Below are 20,751 nucleotides of genomic sequence, written 5' to 3'. Positions count from 1 at the left end.
CGGATTTTAACCAAATTTGGCACAATTATTCTTCATACTCCTGGTTATAGTAAAAGAATCATGTAAATCGGTGTAGAAACACCAAAGTTATACATGAAATACGCTATAAGTCATCGCGCGTGAATACAGAATCATGCAGCCATAAGGATTATTTTTGTGTATCAGTTGCCGCGTTCGACGCGCTTCGCGGCGGGAGCTATAAAAAGGCGGCGGGTCTGCACTCTGCACCCGTTTCGCGTTGTCATGGCATCACGTGTGAACGGCTGAACCGATTTCGATAATTCTTTTCTATTATATTCCTTGAAGTACGAGGATGGTTTTTATGTAGAGAAAACGTAAATATGTACCACGGGCGAAGCTGGGGCGGACCGCTAGTATGTATAATAAATCTGTAGAAGACGCGAAGACTGACATCCGCGCGGACGGAGTCGCGGGCGGAAGCTAGTCAGAAATAAATATCTTTTGTTTTCATTTGTGTATTTTTCTATTAAATAATTTTTTAACACAAACATTACATTTTTTTTATTATATACAAAATTTGTTTATCCGTTTTATTAGTTAAACTGAACAACTTTCACTAAGAAACTTAGGTCGAAAAAAACGTATAGAGTTATGCATTTTGTATGGAAAGCTTATTTTTTTTTTATATTTCATCCAAATTTCTTTGTAAAAGTTGATCAGTTATATAAACATGAAGTTGAAGATATCAATAGAAAGTATTCGCAAATTTTGTGTACTGATAAAAAAAAATCACCCGGTGTAATTTTCACGAAAATTGTTTCAAATTGTCATTTTTGGTACTTATTACGAATATTAAATTATGCATACGAATGATTTAATTTTTAAAAATTAAGTGGAGCAACTTTCCCTTAGTACATTTGTATTATTTACATATAGGATGACAGGATGCATTTGTTTGCACTACTAGACCAAGCCCTTAACACAAATCTAAAAACAAGATTTACTTATTTAAAGAGAACATTTTTAATTTTTACTGTTAGTTAACGGCAACCCTCACTATTTCGGTTCGGTTCTCCCAAGGGTTCTCCGATCGAATCAAATTTAAATGTCAAAATATTTCATCATTTTGGGTATTGATTTCATAACATAATACAGTTTACAAATGTCACGGCCGCGGCCGCGGCATAAAAATATGTTATTTAAAGTTTAGTAATATGTACTTGTAAAGACAAAACAAATAAATGTATAATAAAGCGTAGAATGAACGAAGTTGGACATGATAATTATGAGTGCTTTAATATTTCAAATTCACAAGCCCAAGCTTTCTTTTTTTCTACTACCATTACAAGAAAATATCAAAAAAATTATTGATTGAAAATTTTTTTACCAAATTATCCATCACTGTTTTAAAATGTATAGTATAGTACGCGTCACGTAAAAAAAGTGATGCCTGATGGGGTGTATTTGCGCATGGATCGAGTTTTGCACGAAAGCTATGTGCCGATTATTTTATTTTTGAACTAGGCTCGCGAATCGTGGCTTCACAACTACCTATTTGTTATTCTTATACCACCTTGTGTACCACCTCATAGCACCAAATAGACTGATAAATCGCCAATGCGCAGCTTAACCGTCAGCGTTCGGCCCTTCGCTCATGGAGCTACTCAAAAAGAACTAGTCACAAACTCAAATTACTAACGAGTTGCCTGAGCGTCACAGCCCATACATGTTCTATGGAGATTCGCACACGACGCGACTAGTTACTAACTGGTGAGTAACGCGTTAGCAACAAATCACGCGCGACGCGTCGTGTCGGTCTCCACGCTACTGGTTTCCCGAGTTTCTTTGTTTTTTATGATAAAAATGAACGAGCAAACATTGACAAGTGACTGAAACCTTATAACTTGAGTAGCGTTGTATGCGAGATACAATTTGTAACTGGTTTGTAATCGTAATTACTGATTAGTTCAGTCATTTTTGAGTAGCTCCATGAGCGAAGGGCCTTCTTTTTACTTGACACGACTTGTACAGACCTAAAATTCTATGGTTGATTCTTTCGAGTCTGTGGAAATCGAAATTTCTAGTATAATCTGTGCTCTGTAGTCTTTGTCTGTATTCTGATTTCTCATCTCATCTATCATGTCACCTAAAAACTGTCACCGAGTGCCCGTACAAATTTTATAGGCGGTTCTTGCTGCCATGCACAAAATCAAGACTTCCAGGTAATTTCCATGATATTTGAACAACAATCTTAACAATTAATACATAAACTTAATATGTTAAGGCCATTTTGTTAAATGCTACATCACTATAACCTAACTTTGTAAGTGGTGTACTCGTATCGGTATGACCACTTTCTATTGTTATAAATCAAAATGTTTACGTATTACGTGTTATATTTTGATATTCTCGAACGGTTTATTTATTATTTTCGTTATTTCTGTAGATAAGAATACATGTTTGCGATCATTATAGATAAACTATGCTAATAATTATGCATTTATGTATTTGAAACTCAAGCAGTGCATTGAAGATGCAATATCTATCGATAAAAAATTATATTCAGTCACACTTAAAATTATGCACTTATTGAGATCGGTTTCTAGTGAAAGTTATACACGAATATATCAATATAAAAAACAAACACGAAAATGAGTTAGGGATAACGGTTTTATAATAAAAATTAACTATCGTAACAGTGTTATTCCGAAAATAATAGGTATATCGGTCTTTAAGAAATTTTAAATCTTTAGAAACCACATAGCAATACAAAATCACGCTTTTTCTTTGTTTTATATTCTTCATAAAATACGAGATAATAATATTTCAGTTCACTTTCACCTATCAAACAAATAGAAATCCTTATTAAAATAAACAAATAATATAACATTGACAAGAATATAAATTCTTTGTTATCACAGATAACAAACATTGCATCATTCAATTTATAAACTTTATATATTTACTTAGGTAACAAAGAAAAGCATTTTTTATTTAATTTATTTAAAACTTTAATGTAAGCTTTCTATCTGGCTTGTCCAAAAAGAAAAAAGTGAAGTCCCATGTCCCCTAGTGGGGTAAGGGGTCTGTCTGTCGTCTCGCAACTGTCTTGTGGATATTTGGAAAAAGGTTAATCTGACATCATTCAATTAACACACTAGTCTATATGCTGAGCATTATATCCCTTCTGTTCAAAAGGCTATGTTACAAACCTCTAACTAGTTTGATGTTGAGCCATTCAATGAACACACTAGTCATTCAATCAAAGAGCAGATTCAACCAGATGACGGCGACTATTTGTCGCCGTCATCTGGTTGAATCATGGATATAAAAAAAATTGTTTTGCAATATGTAATTTATTCTCAGACCTACCGTAAATATAAAATTCATAAAAATTGATCAAGCCATTGCGCAAGAGGGTTACACTATGCCATGAGATTTCAATATTTCATCATTTCTTAGTTACTGAATATTGATAAGAATAATAGTATATCTTTATATATAAAAATGAATCGCAAAATGTGTTGGTAAGCGCATAACTCGAGAACGGCTGAACCGATTTCGATAATTCTTTTTTTTTATTATATTCCTTGAAGTACGAGGATGGTTCTTATGTAGATAAAACGTAAATATGTACCACGGGCGAAGCCGGGGCGGACCGCTAGTTTCATATAAATATTAGTGTTATTTCTGTCCTTCAAAAAACCAGAATTATCATGTATTGACATATTATAGTAAATATTGAGTTGTAAATATAATTATCTTGTTATGTGTTTATTTACTAGGAAATACTAAGCGGAATTATTTTCATATTAATGCCGCTGTATCACTACATAGTATAAAACAAAGTCGCTTTCTCTGTCCCTATGTCCCTTTGTATGCTTAAATCTTTGAAACTACGCAACGGATTTTGATGTGTTTTGTTTAATAGATAGAGTGATTCAAGAGGAAGGTTTTAGTATATAATTTATTAGGTTTTAGACAAAGCGGGTGAAGCCGCGGGCGCTAAGCTAGTTATAATTACAAATGAAACATACTTAGTGTAAAAATGTATGTATTTCAAAGGATTACATAGATCCTACTAATATTATAAATGCGAAAGTTTGTGAGGATGTGTGTGTGTGTGTGTGTTTGTTACTCTCTTTCACGCAAATACTACTGAACCGATTACAATGAAATTTAGCACACGTATAGATGGTAGCTTGGTTTAACACATAGGATAGGTTTTATCCCGGAAATCCCACGGGAACGGGAACTATGCGGTTTTCCTTTGAAAACGCGGCCGAAGCCGCGGGCGGAAATCTAGTTTAATATATTATACAGTAGTAGTAGTAAAAATATATTAGTTTTTTTTCAACGTTATCTAGTCATAAATGAAGTAAAATTGTACCAAAGAAATAAAAAAGAAATTCAGTATATTTTTATGTTTCTCCCAACTTTCTTATCGCGGCTTCGTCTGTGCTGTCACAGAAAATTATTTGTGGTCAAAAGTAGCCTATCTCACTGTCTAGCCTCCTAATTATCTCCAGATACATAAATCATATCATAAAATTGTTCCAATACGACGTGAAAGAAAGGCATACAAACAAATAATTTATAATATTAGCTAGACATGCGGATATTTTCTTTTGAAGTGAAACTTCTTTATCGGGGTTGGAAAAAAATTTAGTGTAACATTTTATCGTTACGCGTGACATTTTTCCGTTACGCGCCATCTTGATTTGACGTATTTCTGTAAAATTGCATATAGTAAATTATTTTTTGAAAAATAAGGTAATAAAGAAGTTTCACTTCTTACGTGTGTACACTAGTACGCGCACACATTTTTTTTTGAAGTCGTTTACCTACTACTGTGTCATATCATGTCCACATTAATTTTTTTTTTACATTAAATAAGAACAAGGTTTGTTATTTTTTCTAGTGATTTCATTTTCGTATTTTTTATTCTTTCGTTGAATAAACACAATTCATTTCACTTGTGACTATTTACGAATCATTTTTGCGTAATATTTTATCAATCCTTCAAAAGAGCTGCGTAAAAAAATATCTACTGCTTATGACATAGTTTTTACTCTCCAACCTTGTACTATCGTTTGTAATGCGCATTACTACAATGCAGTTATCCACTGCATATGCAGTCTCATCAAATATTCCATCTTTATCCCCCCAAATGCATTTTAAAATTTAAATGCGCTCCAGACCCATGTAAATGTGATTTTATCTCACAAAAGACAGTTTTTTACGTTTAAAATTGTTAACAATATATGTTTTCTCGTTCCAGATCTTGACATGCGGTGATAGTTTTCAGATCAACAAACAATAATCAAAAATTTTTGAAGGAACCTCTCTCGGCAGTTATCAAAACATCAGTACGGGCATAAATCAAAAACCACTTCCATTTTCATTGTAATATCTGACTGTTATTCTTGGTTCTCACCGAGATAAGTCGAATCGTTGTATAGATTTTTATATACAATTTTATTGAGAAATCATTTGAGATGACTGACGATACGTCTATAGAGGAGGTCAGGAAGGGCGTTTCCGAACTGACGGTGCTTTCGTTCAGGAAGATTGACGACGTGAAACGATTGGCGAAGCATTTTAAGTATGTCATTGACAATCCTAAGACGCAGGAGAATCAGATTGTTTTTCGTTATTTGAAGAATTTGGACGATACCCACAGGAGGATCTTCTTGACGAACCGCGATGGGGTTGAAGTTGAATATATATTCACGACGGAAAAGAAAAGTAGCCTACAGAGGCAGAGGTTTAATAGCCTACCAGTTAGCGAAGTGCCTGAATTGCTTAAAGCTGAGCTGACGATTGAGAACGCGAAGCAAGTACACATTTGTACGGATTGTAATGTCGAAATTGAGATCAACGAAGATGAGCCCTTGATGGAATCACTTCAGAAGCATTTCAATTTGGACGTCCACTTGCCGAAGCTTAAACGCGAAAGTATAGATGTAGCGGAGCCTATAATATTGCCTAACATGTCGAGACGTCTTTCGGCCCTAGAATGCGGGGAAACGCCTAATCATAATATCGATTTTATGCAAATTATGAAACCTATGGAGAAGCTGGATAAGATGTTTTCCGGGAAGCTAGAGGCCTCGCTTATCAGACATTTGCCTGATAACTCTGAAGCTAGCATTGATGGCGCTGTTAAGTTCTACCAAGCAGCCTACGATAAACTGTGCCTTGATATCAACGGAATTGACTTTTCCGGCCAAACCAGCTCTGTAGCACCAATAATCATGAGTATTAAAGACAATGTTAATCAAAATTTTACAACCGACGCCAATAAGAATTTTGAAAATGAAGAAAGTGAACAAGTACCTGAGAAACCGGCTAAGAATGTAGTGAAAAAGTATCGTTATTATGGATCAATTGAATGTTTAATCGTGAAACTGTTGACTAATCATAAACTGCTTACGTTGGTGGACGACCGTACAGGGAAGCTAGCGTTCTTTTGTATGGCGTGCGAGTACTACACACTCCGATTTAAATACGACAGTGTATTGAACCACGTCTTCAGCGAAACTCACATCCATAACTTGGCTTGTATCCTGCAAGCGGACAGGCACATTCCGTTCCCCTCGCAGGACTCTAGCATCGAGAAAATCAAGGAAATCAATCGGAAATTCCTTTTCAATCACAGCGTGACTGAGGAAGGGAATGAACTGTTCTGTTCGCTGTGCAAATTTACAATTGACTCGCCTGAAAGCATCATTCTGCACATTCTAGATGAGAAGCATCTAGCTCGTTTGTCTGATAAGTTGTACCGTAAGATGAAGACCAATAACCCAGATGGGCCAGTCCCAGATGAATGGGGTCCAAAAAGCTACGATTGGGCGAAATTCCTCGCCAGCGTTGGCAAGCCTTTGAACAACCGCGATCATGTTGTGATCGAAAACTTTATTAAGCCAGGAAAAGTATCGAACTATTGCTCGTGCTGTGATATGGTCCTAAAGGGTCCGAGACAGGTGCTGTTCAACCACATTCGTCAAAAGAAACATTTGCGCAACGCGGCACCATATAAGCTAGCAATGTTATACAAGAACCACTGTCGCCCAGCTGAATACTTTGCTAGCTTCGGCAATTTCTACGTTTGCACTATATGCCCGACGTATGTCGCACTACCCTCGTTTTCCGCTATCGTCGAACACTTTGAAAGCTCCATGCACGTTGAAACTATCGCAAAACTAATCTGTTCAGCGCTATATCCGAACGGTGATCTCAAATTGCTAGAATCCAACGACGTGATCAATAATAAGTGCGATTTCTGCGATGCTACATTCAATGATGTGTCAGAGTGTGTAAGACATGTGCTCTCTGACGTCAATCATCAAACAGCAGTCGCGGAGGCGAGGACCAAAGCGAACAAGGGCGATATCATAAGCGTGTACTTGCACGGAAACTACATTCTACACAGCGAAGGGGCGCAGTTCACATGCACGATTTGCAGCGGAGTATTTAATTCTATCCGTTCGCTGCTTAACCACCTAGTTTACGCGGACCACTTCAAGCAGAAACCGAATTCGGAGAACGTGTTCCGTTTTTACCTGGAACTGAAGCATAATATTAACATGTTGTCGCGGAATAAATACGTTTATTACGACTTTGGGAAGCTAAAGTGTGGTGTCTGTGCTAGTGATGTGGATGAGACGGAGAATGCGAAGCGTCACGTGGCGTCGTTGCGTCATAAGGAGAATATGGGGGCCAGTTATGTTAATGTCAGTTTGGACGCGTCTGTTGAATGATGTGAGTATTTTTTTAATCTGTATTGACGGTTAAAACAATTAGATACGTCATTATTCATTTTATTGTAAGAACAAGACTAAATTAAAATTGGATCGTTAAATACAATAATAAACATTTTTGATGTATAAATAAATTGCGTTCAAATTATCTCAACGAGATTAATACGTCATTAGTGGCAACAGCTTTCAAATATACAAAACAATTATAAAAATTAGTTCACCCAATCCTTAGTTATGCGGTGTAACCGCACAAAAAAAAGACGTGTGGCACTCGGGGACTGCCGCGGTAAAGCTATTGCATAGCATGTCTTCAAGCTACACCTTAGAGCCCGTCGGAGTGGGGAGCGTGAGGTTTTTTCGTTACGGAATGTCTCGATTCGGTCCCCGCGCGCAAGGCCCGCGATAGAAGCTATGCAATAGCTTAAAAAGAACAGTTAGATTGAGAATTCCCTTCTTTTTTATGAAGTCGGTTGACAATGCGTTACAAGAACGAATTATAAACTATCTGTTAGTAATATTCTAGTTAAAAGAAAAAGCTTTGAAGCAAAATTAAACTTGTTAGCATTATTTTAAGGTGTATTCACAAATATTATTATGTAGTACCAAAAGCAACAAATTCAACCTTATTCAAATGTATTAAAGTCACAATTACAAAACACATTTGTTGTTGATATCTATGTATCTAGATGTTATTAATTATTATCAATGTTTGAGTGTAATTTTAACTTGTTAATTTTGGCTCAATGTTGATTGAAAAGATACTAAAATTAAAGACTTTTTAACGGATTTTAAACGCGATTTATTCATTCTATTATTTTCCCGACGTTTCGAACACTTGACAGTCTCCCCGTGACCACGCTCGCTGTAAAGTGTTCGAAACGTCGGGAAAATAATAGAATGAATAAATCGCGTTTAAAATCCGTTAAAAAGTCTTTAATTTCTAAAAGATACTAAAAGCTTACAGTTTCTTTCTTAGTAAATAATTAAAAAAAATATTACCTACTATCGCCCTTGTGGCAGATTCATTATACATATCTAATAATATTATGTTTTACATAATATGTATGGAATAAAAACTTAAACAGTCTTATTACACATATAGAAAAACTCCAGTCCAATAAGTCCAGTTGTGAAACATATTAAAAGTGGGGCAAAATCGAGTCTATAGGAGTCGGTTACATACAAACATACAGGTGAAGCTGCCAAAGGCGTGTTAAATAACCAACTACATGGTTTCAATGCAAATTTCACCAAAATCAGTGCAATGGTTTTGAAAATGTAACTGACAGATATTGCATTTATAATATTTAAGTATGACTTCAGCTAGATATCTTTTAAAAGCACTCGAATTATTATAAGTTAAATTATTACTGAGAAGTAATTTCTACATTTTACTAGAAATATTATTGCCATGTATTTGAATTTCATAAATTTTATAATATCCATGTAATGCATAAGAGTGCATTTCTACCAATAATGTGCGAGGATGTGAAACGAGGAATGTATTTGTAAAAACCAATCCCTTCGTTTAGTTTGAAGTTTGAAGCGTTTAGCGTATGAAGCGATACTATTGGTTATTTACTATGATATATAAAAAAGCTAGATACGTTACCCGCTCTCTATTTTGGAAAGAAAAAACTCAGCTAAGTGCCCGAGTTTCACTTAGTCACGCACCATTCAGCGTCGTGGCTGGACGTTCTTTTTATATTTTAATCGGCAGTTGTTATTACGAAGTACATGAGTGAGACATATATTATGTCTCGTGCGTGAGAGTGAAAGAGAGAACAACTATATTGGTGATAATGCGTTAGTAAGTAGGTATGTATTAATTACGCTGGTTTTTAGTGCAATGATGTTGGCGTATGCCGCGTCTACTAGTATAATAGAGTCATTGGTTATTTATAAACACATTCCTCGCTACACATCCTCGCACATTATTGGTGGAAAAGCACTCTTGCACTTTTAACGGATTTTAAACGCGATTTATAAATAATATCCCTTCATTAGGATAGTTTAAAATCTGTTAAAAATCTTAAATTTCTCTTTTTTATTTACTTATCTTGAAATATGTATAAGATAAAATTAATGTATTATATGTTTGTTTGTTACAGTTATGTATGTATGATACAATGTACCTTGAGAACAACTGAGCACCTTGTTATACAACATGTTTCTGAGGTGATATTACGTTTTACACAGTGAAAATTTTAATAAATGAAATAATTTTATAATTTATATGCTGTTTTATTTGTACCTAAAGTTATAAGTATAAGTAAGTAAGTATTATATTGCATTTAAATTTAGGAGACTTTCATTTCTATAAAAATTCAAACAATAACTAAATAAATTATTTTTAAATTTGTAGATTTCTCGAGTTGCTGAAAAGTCACAAGTTTCAAGTTCATTCCATTAAATTTTTGGATAAAAAAATTATCAGCCTGAGATTGCAGCGCAGATTTTAAATTTAGGGGTTGAAAAATCATAGAATTATTGCCGAATCAATCTTTACTAATATTATAAAGCTGAAGAGTTTGTTTGTTTGAACTCTCTCAAGAACTACTGGATAGCCCCGTTGTTGGATAGCCCCCGAGGATGGCTAAAGGCTATATATCATCACGCTAAGACTAACAGAAGCGGAGACTCGCGGGTGAAACCGCGGAGCACAACTAGTAAGTAATAAAAGTAAATAATGCCAATTGCAATACTCAAGGGGCACTAGTATATAATTTTGAGTAGTATATATAGAAAGATTAAATTAAATTATGGATTTAAAACTTCTAAATATCTTTTTATCTTTTCAAATTGTTAAAGAAATTACCATTTTCTGTACTATTATATCTTGACTTTTTGATAAAGCGCCATCTAGTAGAAATTTATATAAGCTTGACGTATAATCTGGAATTATCTAAACAAGTTATATACCTACTAGATGGCGTTGTGATCAAATCGATTAGAAAGGTACATATCGAATAGTATAAAGGCTTTGTCAGATAGGACGCGTATTTTAGCGCTGCGTAGTTGCGCTGCAGCGTCCTGTTTTAACGTCGCGCGAGGCTTCGTCAAACAGAACGCTTTAGCGCGCGTTAGGACACAGTAATTGATATTATTAAAGCTGCATGTTATTATTTATTACTTATGAACAAAACAAGGTACAGCGATATTAACTCCGGAGTCGGAAGAATTTTTTACTTACCAGTTTCATTAATTTCTTCTCCGATTTGTGCCCACAATTTTGCCTTCATTGATATATCTTTATAGCTTATATGAACTATCCTTCGTATTATATAAGCATGGATATTTTATTTTCTAACCAATTCTATCAAATTTTCGGTCATTATGCAGTATTTTATTATTATTTTACGCCTATTAACTCCGACGCTAAAATAAAATTTGTAAAAAAATACAACACCCGACGTTAAAGCGTCCTAACGCCGCGACAGAGCGTTGCGTACTGCTAGCGCCGGCGCTCTATTTGACGGTATTCTACGATGGTAGTAGAACACATCTTAGCGTCATATCGCGGCGTCAACTTAACGCTCTGACGCGCGCTAAGTACGCGTCCTGTCTGACAAAGCCTTAACAGACATACCTAATGATTAAGAGCAAAAATATATCATACCGGACCGCTAGGTCCGCCCCGGGTTCGCCCGTGGTACCTACATGTTTAAACTATCCTATCTCTCAAGTTGGATCGAACTGCACATGGTGTGCGAATTTTATTATAACCGGTTAAGTGGTTTAGGAGTCCATTGAGGGTAAACATTGTGACACGAGTATATATATATATATTATGAAGATTACAGCAGTAAAAGACTGACAACCCAAATACATCAAATAAGTTAATTTTGTTTGAAAAAAAGGTCGTAGGTAAGTACATGAATTCATGAAAAGTAGAATAAACTGTATTATAATGTAACTAACTTTCCGCCCGCGGCTTCGCCCGCGTTTTCTAAGAAAAACTCTCATAGTTCCCACTTCCCGTTCCCGTGGGATTTCCGGGATAAATCCTATCCCATGTGTTAATCCAAGTTACCCTCTATATGTGTGCTAAATTTCATTGTAATCAGTTCTGCAGTATTTGCGTGAAAGAGTAACAAACATATTACCTATCTACATACACAGGTACACACATATCCATCCTCACAAACTTTCGCATTTATAACATTAGTAGGATTATATAAATACTAGATTTCCGCCCGCGGCTTCGCCCGCGTTTGCAAAGGAAAACCTGCATAGTTCCCGTTCCCGTGGGATTTCCGGGATAAAAACTATCCTATGTGTTAATCCAAGTTACCCTCTATATGTGTGCTAAATTTCATTGTAATCGGTTCAGTAGTTTTACGGTTACGTGAAAGAGTAACAAACATCCATACATCCATACATCCATACATCCTTACAAACTTTCGCCTTTATAATAGTATTAAGGGCTTGGTCTAGTAGTGCAAACAAATGCATCCTGTCATCCTATATGTAAATAATACAAATGTACTAAGGGAAAGTTGCTCCACTTAATTTTTAAAAATTAAATCATTCGTATAATTTAATATTCGTAATAAGTACCAAAAATGACAATTTGAAACAATTTTCGTGAAAATTACACCGGGTGATTTTTTTTTATCAGTACACAAAATTTGCGAATACTTTCTATTGATATCTTCAACTTCATGTTTATATAACTGATCAACTTTTACAAAGAAATTTGGACGAAATATAAAAAAAAATAAGCTTTCCATACCAAATGCATAACTCTATACAATTTTTTCGACCTAAGTTTCTTAGTGAAAGTTGTTCAGTTTAACTAATAAAACGGATAAACAAATTTTGTATTTAATAAAAAAATGTTATGTTTGTGTTAAAAAATTATAAAATAGAAAAATACGCAAATGAAAACAAAAGATATTTATTTCTGACTAGCTTCCGCCCGCGACTCCGTCCGCGCGGATGTCAGTCTTCGCGTCTTCTACAGATTTATTATATTATGTATAATATATAGATTTATATTGATAAACCTAATAAATCTTTTGCTAGCATTCTGATGCTTTATCGGTTGCACTGGATTTATCTCTTTTTTTTCAATCGCTTGAATGATATAGGATGGGTCCTGGATGGGCATCGAATGCTGAAGTCTCGAATCAATCAATTCTGACAGTAGGCAATTTATGTAAAATCCAATAATGGTCCATCATTTTATTTTGCCTAAACGTTACATACTTTTTTATATATTCTATTTTATATATTCTATTTTTAACGAATGATTCACTCCAGTCCAAACAGCAAATAAGCAGACTTCTGCTTCTGCAACGTTTAGTTGTCCCTGAATTTGGAAAAAATAGTCATGATTCTTATCTATGACAAAAGTGTTATTTTTTGCATTGTATTTCAAATATTAATTTTTTTTTTAACCGCATCTTCCGCATTCATGTCTTTTGCCGGAATTAGACATTTAACTTCTACTAGTCCCATTTTCCCTTTTTGATATGGGAGTGTATAAAGTAAATTTTTTAGATATTTCTCGTTATACTTTTAAAAAGTTATTATTGTCATTTTGCTCATTAGGTAAAGTAATTTCGATATCAGTTTTAAGTTTTTTGATACCTGCAATAATAACGTCATAATCGCCTGCACATACTTATCGATTACACCCTGTATACAATCCACCATCCACATTCATAATGTTTTCCTGTCCTCCTCTCCTTTACGCTGTTCACCGATACATTTTAAATGAGTAAATCTGCTACCACTGAAGGATGTTTCATTGTGATCAGCAAATTTTCACCACTGTTGTCGATTATTTGTTTTTCATTTTTAATCAGCAATTGGGAATCATCAGTTTTGTTTTTTGCAGATTGGTGATGTACCCTAACAATACGTCGAAAAGGGAAAGCATCAACGAATTATCGTTTTCGTCCTCTTTTTTTATTCTTCGCGTCTCTGTTACTTCTGTTTGTTTAGTTCTCAACCCCACTGAATTTTGATGATGTGATAATAATCCATTCGTTTTAATATTGGTACTTAGAGTTTTTTGGTAGTTTTGTAGTTAGACTAAACTAGAAATGGTGGACTAAATTTGTCAGCGCGTCTGTAAGATCAGAATATAAAACCAACATCCTGTATTTAAGTTACAAAATTAATAATCAAACAACATGCCGCTACGTTGAAAATGACTAGAAGAAAAAATTAAAACACCTCGGATCAATTTTGGAGTAAACAAATCATTTTCCCCGTATGGGGATTTCCCCGGATGAACTTGGGAAGTTCAAGCTCTCAATACAAGTTTATATTATATTTCGTATTTCTCTAACGAAAAATAAACATTTTTGGAACTTCAAAAAAATTATATTATAAGAAAATTTATGAGCTTACTTTAGTTTTAAAGAAATATACATCCCTTTACTGACACCCCGTAAAATAAAGAAATTGTTGCCAATCACCTTTGCAATCTATTTGGTTTCATTAACTTTATGTTCGAAGATAATTTTTTTTCTAGTAGTTACACGCGTATTTTTTTCGTTTATTTTCCATATCGAAATCAAATGTTTAAAAATACGAATATTTGCACAAAACTAAGATAAAAATAATCAATTAACAAAAATATTAAATTTAATGAAGTAGAGCAACTTTCACTTCGGTATGAAGGAAAATCGAGCGTAGAGCACACGTCAGAACGCTCCGGCCCAAGGAGCGCGACTAAAGAAATTCGCTAAGATTTTTCCTTATCATTTTAAATATTTTTTTAATATTTAAAGAATTATCAAAATTAAAAAAAAAATTTTTTTAAAGGATTAATACTCATTGGTCTTCAACCAACTCGAATAAATTAATGGAAAAAATAACTTTTAGCAGTATTTATCAATCGATTTTGTAAGGCAAAAAATGGGAAATTTAATGAATTTATAACGCTCTAATTAAGAAAATCATAAGTTTTTCGGCAATTGTATTCAGCAGTTTTTAATAACGACTATATAAGGATAATAATGCGCTGATCAGATTATGTAAATTGTAATCGGTTGCAACGTAGTGAGTGCACAAACTTAGCTCGAAATGATTTTGGGGGAAAGAGACTTATCTTGAAGGCCTGATTAAGGTAACATAAAGTAACTTTATAAATGTGAAAAAATTCACGCGCATTGCGTATATAACACTAATTGATAAACAAGAAAAAAAAATTCAGTTTATCATTTCATTAGCCGGGAAAAAATTGTCAAATAACTTGTTGAAAACGCAATTTTGCTAGACTGCAGCCTTAAGATAAATAGAAGGAAGGATAGGATGTGGCTGCAGTTGTAGGTACCTATAGCAAAATAAGTAGGTACAGCGAGGTAGTACCTTACCTAAATATATTCATACAAACGAATCAATGGAAACCCCGTCATTGATACTGAAATTATATTTATCAAAGTGAGTCACAAATTAACAGTGATCGATTAAAATGTATAGAAATCTTATATTAGAGGTTATGTCCGTTCCCGCCCATTCTTCCGTCGCAAAGCTATTGGTTGACGGTCTGACCAATCATGAATAAGATTGAAATGACAGACTGGATTTGAAATTTCATAAGAGATGGTATTTTATTGAAAAGTTTACCTTTTAAATGTTACTGCATTATGTTGAGATATACCTACAGTTATTTACCATAATATTTTTATTAGATACCTAACTACTTAAGTGTGCATTAGTCCATTTTATAATAATTTTAAAAGTTATGTTCTCACTGCTGGGACCAAGGGCGGATCCAGCTTTAGTGCCAGGGGGGGGTCACATAGACGTGGTCAATATTCAAAAGCTATATTTTGGTAATTTAATTGATACGTAGATTTTAAAAAAATTGGTCAAGTGCGAGTCGGATTGGCGAACCAAGAGTTCCGTACAAAATTTTTTATATGTTTTAATATTAAATTTATGCTTTTTGCAATTTTTCCTTTATCTGTGCTATAAGACGTAAGTTTCTATTAAATAAAAATTAAATATCAAAATTCTGTGTTCACGGGAAGTACCCTGTAGGTTTTGATTCCTGGCAACACTTGCGAATGTTGATAAGCATGAAATGTATGTTTTAGCAATTTTTCCTCCATCTGTGCTGACATTGCTTTTAACCAAATTTCAGAACTCTGTGTTCACAGGAAGTAGTACAATACCTATAGATTTTGATTCCCTTGCGATAATGTCGAAATTTGCGATAATTTACGGCATAAATGGCTGTATCTTTTGATTGCGTTGGCTTATCAGTTTGATTTTTTCACAGCTATAAGGAACCGTAGATTTGAGTATTCGGTATGAATTTCAGATTGATACCTCCACGCGTTCCTGAGAAAAAGGGTCTTGATAGGTAGACAAACTTGAAAAATATATATTTTTTGCAATTATTCCTATCTGTACCATAAGATGTTGCTTTGTACCGAATTTCAAGATTCTGAGTTTACGGAAAGTACCCTGTAGGTTTTGAGTTTTGATTCCCTTGCGAATGTCGAAATTTGCGAAATTTTTCGGCATTTACGGCTGTATCTTCTGATTCGTTGACATAGAAGTTTGATTTTATTATAGCGTAAAAGTATTATACTTGAGTTAAAGACTTGAGTTTTGGTATGAATATCAAGTTAATATATGTCAGCGTTCATGAGTAACAGGGTGGTAAGTTAAAATTTTTTTTTTTTTATATTATAATCTAAGGAAAAATTCATCCTTTCGCAATTAGTTAACAAAGTCAAAAGTCTCTGTGCCTATGTCCCTATGTATGATTAAATCTTAAAAACTACGCAACGGATTTCGATGCAGTTTTTTTAAAGATAGAGTGATTCAAGAGGAATAGTATATTATTTATAAGTCAATAGCTTCTGGTATCTTTCCTAGTGCATGGAAAGAGTCTAGGGTTGTTCCCATTCCCAAATGTGGTAACTCAACATCTGTGACGGACTATAGGCCAGTTTCTATACTACCTGTCTTTGGCAAATTGTTCGAGATTTTGATAAGACCAAAAATAACGTGGCACATAAAACAATTGATTTCACACCAACAGTTTGGTTTCCACAAAGCTCGATCCACAACAACGAACCTCACCTCGTTTGCGACCTTTTTATATACGTTATAAGACGTTTGATTGTACTAAATTTCATGACTCTGTGTACTCGGGAACTACCCTGTAGGTTTTTTTTTCTTAGGGAGTGTCGAAAAATTTCAGCAATTACAGCTGCATGTTTTGATTGCGTTGCCTAAAACGTTTGAATTTTTCACAGCATCAAGGGACCGTAGACCGTAGGATTTCGACATTAGCAAGGGAATCAATACCTGCAGGGAGCACCCTGTCCCGTAAACACAGTCTTGAAATTGAGTAAAAAATATCGTGTTATAGCACAGATGTAGTAATAACTGCGAAAACCCTAATTATTTAATTAAATTAAATAAAAATATATTTTTTAAATAATTTTAAACTTACAATCCCTTTACTCATGAACGTCTACATGTAGATATTTAATTGATATTCACATCAGAACTCAGGTCTATAATAACTTAAATCTGTTATTTAATTCAAATTCTATGTCAACGCAATCTGAAGAAAAAGCAATTAGAGCCGCATATTCTGTAATTCGCAACTATGTACTTGCAAGGGAATCATCAATCAAAACCTACAAGGTACTTCCCGTGAACACAGTCTTGAAATTTGGTTAAAAGCAACGACTTAAGCACTTACAAGCACAGATAAAGAAAAAAATCCTTTAAACAAAATTGTAAGATACAACTGCAACATAATGAAAAAATATGTTTGCTCGGAGTCCTCGGTGCGCGAGTCCGACGCGCACTTGGCCGATTTTTTGTTTTAATTTGATAGTATTTTCTATTGTTCATTTAAAAAAGAATTGCTATTTCATGTCTTATCCACGAACTGGGATATTTCGATATTTGAGGTTTTGTGTGAAAAGTGTAACATCAAAAGTTGTAGAAAAAAAATTAATTACATACAACTTTACCATTACACTTTATTCCGCAGTTATAGTTTTTTTTTTAAATCGAAAAACCTGTTATTTGTCCTTAAATTACGACCACAGGTCGACCCTAATAAACTTTTTCTATAATTTTTGTTATATTCTCTTCCGTTACCGTTTGTAATTGATTTCATTGTTCTATATTACTTTTATGTCTCAAAATTCAATAAAAACATCATATTGAACAGTTTTAATTTGTTAATTTAAAAAAGTTAATATTAAATTAGTGGTCCACTTAGGTCGTGGACCTAGCCCAGGGGGGGGTCATGACCCCGTGACCCCCCCCCTGGATCCGCGCTTGGCTGGGACACGGGCCACCTAAGTCCTATGAGAGGCCGTAATCCATCACACTGGTCAAGTGCGGACAAACGTCTAACATGTCGATCTTTTTTTACTACAATATCTACTCTTGAGAATACCGATATATTAATTATGATAATATTATTAATTGGTTGAAGCTAGTTCTTAAAATAATTGTTGAAAAATAAGTGTTAAGTTCCATTCGTGATAGGTATTACCTACCTAGATGTTTTTATAAATAACTAGCGGTCCGCCCCGGCTTCGCCCGTGGTACATATGAAAAATAGATGTTGGCCGATTCTCAGACTTACCCGATATGCACAGAAAATTTCATGAGAATAATAATAATAAGACCTAATACCTCGGTACTCGATATTCGAATTAAATAAATACCTACCACTTTATTAGGCATACCTACCTTTTTTTTTTTTTTTTTATAGTGGGGAAATCTTCGAAAGATACCCACGGCCCCCGGGGATGGAGCCAAGGGTTATGTCGGATTCTTACCGACTAAAACCCCACTGTGTTCCGTCGAGCCGCGCAGTTAGCCGGGGCCGCGGGTACTCTTAGAAATCGTCCACGACCCTGGCAGCGGACGCCCGGTTACGGGCCCACCTCCGTTACCACCTACGGCTGCGCGCGTGCGCGCCTCCTCCTTCCTCTGCGAGGCGGCATGAGCGGAACACGTCTCATGTCACCTCACTGCCCCGGACGATGGAGCATGTCCCCGGTCCATCGTCCAGAGCCCTTCGCTAGGGAGGCAGGTCGCGATCGCTAGCGACCGCGACTCGGCGTCGGCGCCTAAAGGGTCGCCGGCGCCGCATCGGGTCCGCGAGAGGGTTCCCCTCACGAACCCGCTCCGCCTCCTCTTTTCGCACCATCACCTCCTCACAGAAGGCGACCACCGCACGCCAGGACCTGGAGCCTCCAACCATGGCGCGAACCAAGGACGGGAGCGAGAGATCCGGCCCCACAGCAGCGACCAGTCGCTGTCTAGCCACGGACCACGCAGGACACACACTCAGCGTGTGGTCCGCTGTATCCTCCTCGCTTGGGCACCAATGGCAGGCCATGGTTGGCTCCCGGATCGCGACTCGACACAGGTATCGTCCGAAACACCCGTGTCCAGACAGTACCTGTGTCAAGCGGAACGTGAGAGCCCCATGTCGTCTGCTGCACCATTCTAAAAGGACCGGCCGGATGGCCTCCACCGTCCTTACACCTGCAGTTGGGTTCTCGAGACGCCGCACCCATTCCTCCATCAGACGCTCGCGAGCCGAAGCCCTCCAGCGCGAGACTTCTTCGGGGTTTGGTTCCAGCCCCGAAGACCTGGACCCAGCAATTCGTCGGTACACGTCCGCGAGTACAGCAGCGTCAAGTTCCCAAGGGGGGGTTCCGGCTAGTACGCAGGCTGCTTCAAAAGAGACAGTCCGATATGCCCGCGATATTCTTAGCGCCATGACCCGTTGCGGACGACGCAGAAGGGGTCTAGTCCGGGCGCTAAGAGAATCAGCCCAGATGGGCGCTCCGTACAGGGCCATTGAGCGGATGGCACCGGTGTAAAGCCGGCGACAGCTATCTCCAGGCCCCCGAAGATTGGGGAGCAAGCTTCCCAGAGCCCCGGCCGCTCCGGTGAGCCGGGGGGCGAGGCGACGGAAGTGCTCCGCAAAAGACCAACGACCGTCTAAGAAAATTCCCAGATAGCGCATTGTCTGACTGATCTCTATGGACACGCCCCCCACCTGTACACAGGAACCAGCCCCTGGTGCCCTACGGGGGCCATGAAAGCACAGCGCCTCCGTCTTTTCCAAGGCCACTTTCAGACCTAGCCGGCGGATACGATTCACAACTAGATCAACGCCAGCTGTCGCCAATTGGGCTGCCTCACTTAGACAGTTTCCACGAGCAGTCACCAACGTGTCGTCGGCGTAACATAACACACCGACCCCTGGGAGATGCTCACCACGCAGAACCCAGTCATAGCCGATGTTCCACAGGAGCGGTCCTAGCACCGAACCCTGTGGAACACCGCACGACATAGGCCTCTGCCTCCACCCATCCCGAGAGAGGTACGATACGGACCTATCTGACAAGTATGATTGTATCATCCGTAGTAAATATGTGGGCACGCGATGGTAGCGGAGTGCCTCCAGAATGCACGTCCAGGGCAAGGTATTAAAAGCATTGGCGATATCCAAAGATACCGCCAAAAGTACTCCGCCTCTGGAGACCACATCCACTGCAACGGTCTTCAAACATAAGATTGCGTCTAGGGTAGATCGCTTCCGCCGAAAGCCATACTGGCAGTTGCTGAGGTTCGGCCCGACTCTTTCAAGATGGTCAACGAGGCGCGCCGCCAGAATACGCTCAAGGAGCTTTCCCACCTCATCTAGTAACACCACCGGCCTATAAGCCGACGGCGAATCCCCTGGGCGGCCTGGCTTTTTGATCAATACCAAGTTACCAGATTTCCATCTTCCAGGAAACTGGGCTTGTTGTACGCACGCTGAAAACAGGCGCTCGACTCTAGAGCCAAGAGCCGGTAGCGCAAGTGCCCAAGCTCGACTAGGTATACCATCAGGACCAGGCGAAACCTTCTTTCTCTTAAGCCTGTCTGCAGCCGATTCCAGCTCTTCTCTCGTGACCGAAGGAACAACGGCGTCATCTGACTCTTCCTGTGGCGCAACATTCCTCGACGCCATCGATGGCGGAGGATGTCTCTCCCGGTCCGGAAACAACGACGCCACTAC

At 37.1% G+C, this 20,751-nt stretch overlaps 1 protein-coding gene across 1 annotated transcript; it reads left to right on the top strand.

Annotated features, from left to right (window-relative positions):
• Positions 1 to 2,044: 2,044 nt before the first annotated feature.
• LOC149895361 (uncharacterized) lies at positions 2,045 to 9,959 on the top strand. The gene is made up of 3 exons (XM_090119130.1): positions 2,045 to 2,183; positions 5,243 to 7,725; positions 9,836 to 9,959. The coding sequence occupies exon 2, from the start codon at positions 5,460 to 5,462 to the stop codon at positions 7,722 to 7,724; it is 2,265 nt and encodes a 754-aa protein (XP_089975256.1). The 5' UTR covers positions 2,045 to 2,183; positions 5,243 to 5,459; the 3' UTR covers position 7,725; positions 9,836 to 9,959.
• Positions 9,960 to 20,751: the final 10,792 nt, after the last annotated feature.

The sequence above is a fragment of the Colias eurytheme genome, chromosome 31 (assembly GCF_061535395.1).
Source record: "Colias eurytheme isolate Ceu_HAF_F1 chromosome 31, ilColEury1 Martin Lab GWU primary, whole genome shotgun sequence".
Lineage (NCBI taxonomy): Eukaryota > Metazoa > Arthropoda > Insecta > Lepidoptera > Pieridae > Colias > Colias eurytheme.
This window is presented reverse-complemented; position numbering and strand designations above follow the sequence as displayed.

Excerpts from the sequence above, each read along its gene's own strand:
- LOC149895361 (XM_090119130.1), top strand. The coding sequence starts at position 5,460 with ATGACTGACGATACGTCTATAGAGGAGGTCAGGAAGGGCGTTTCCGAA.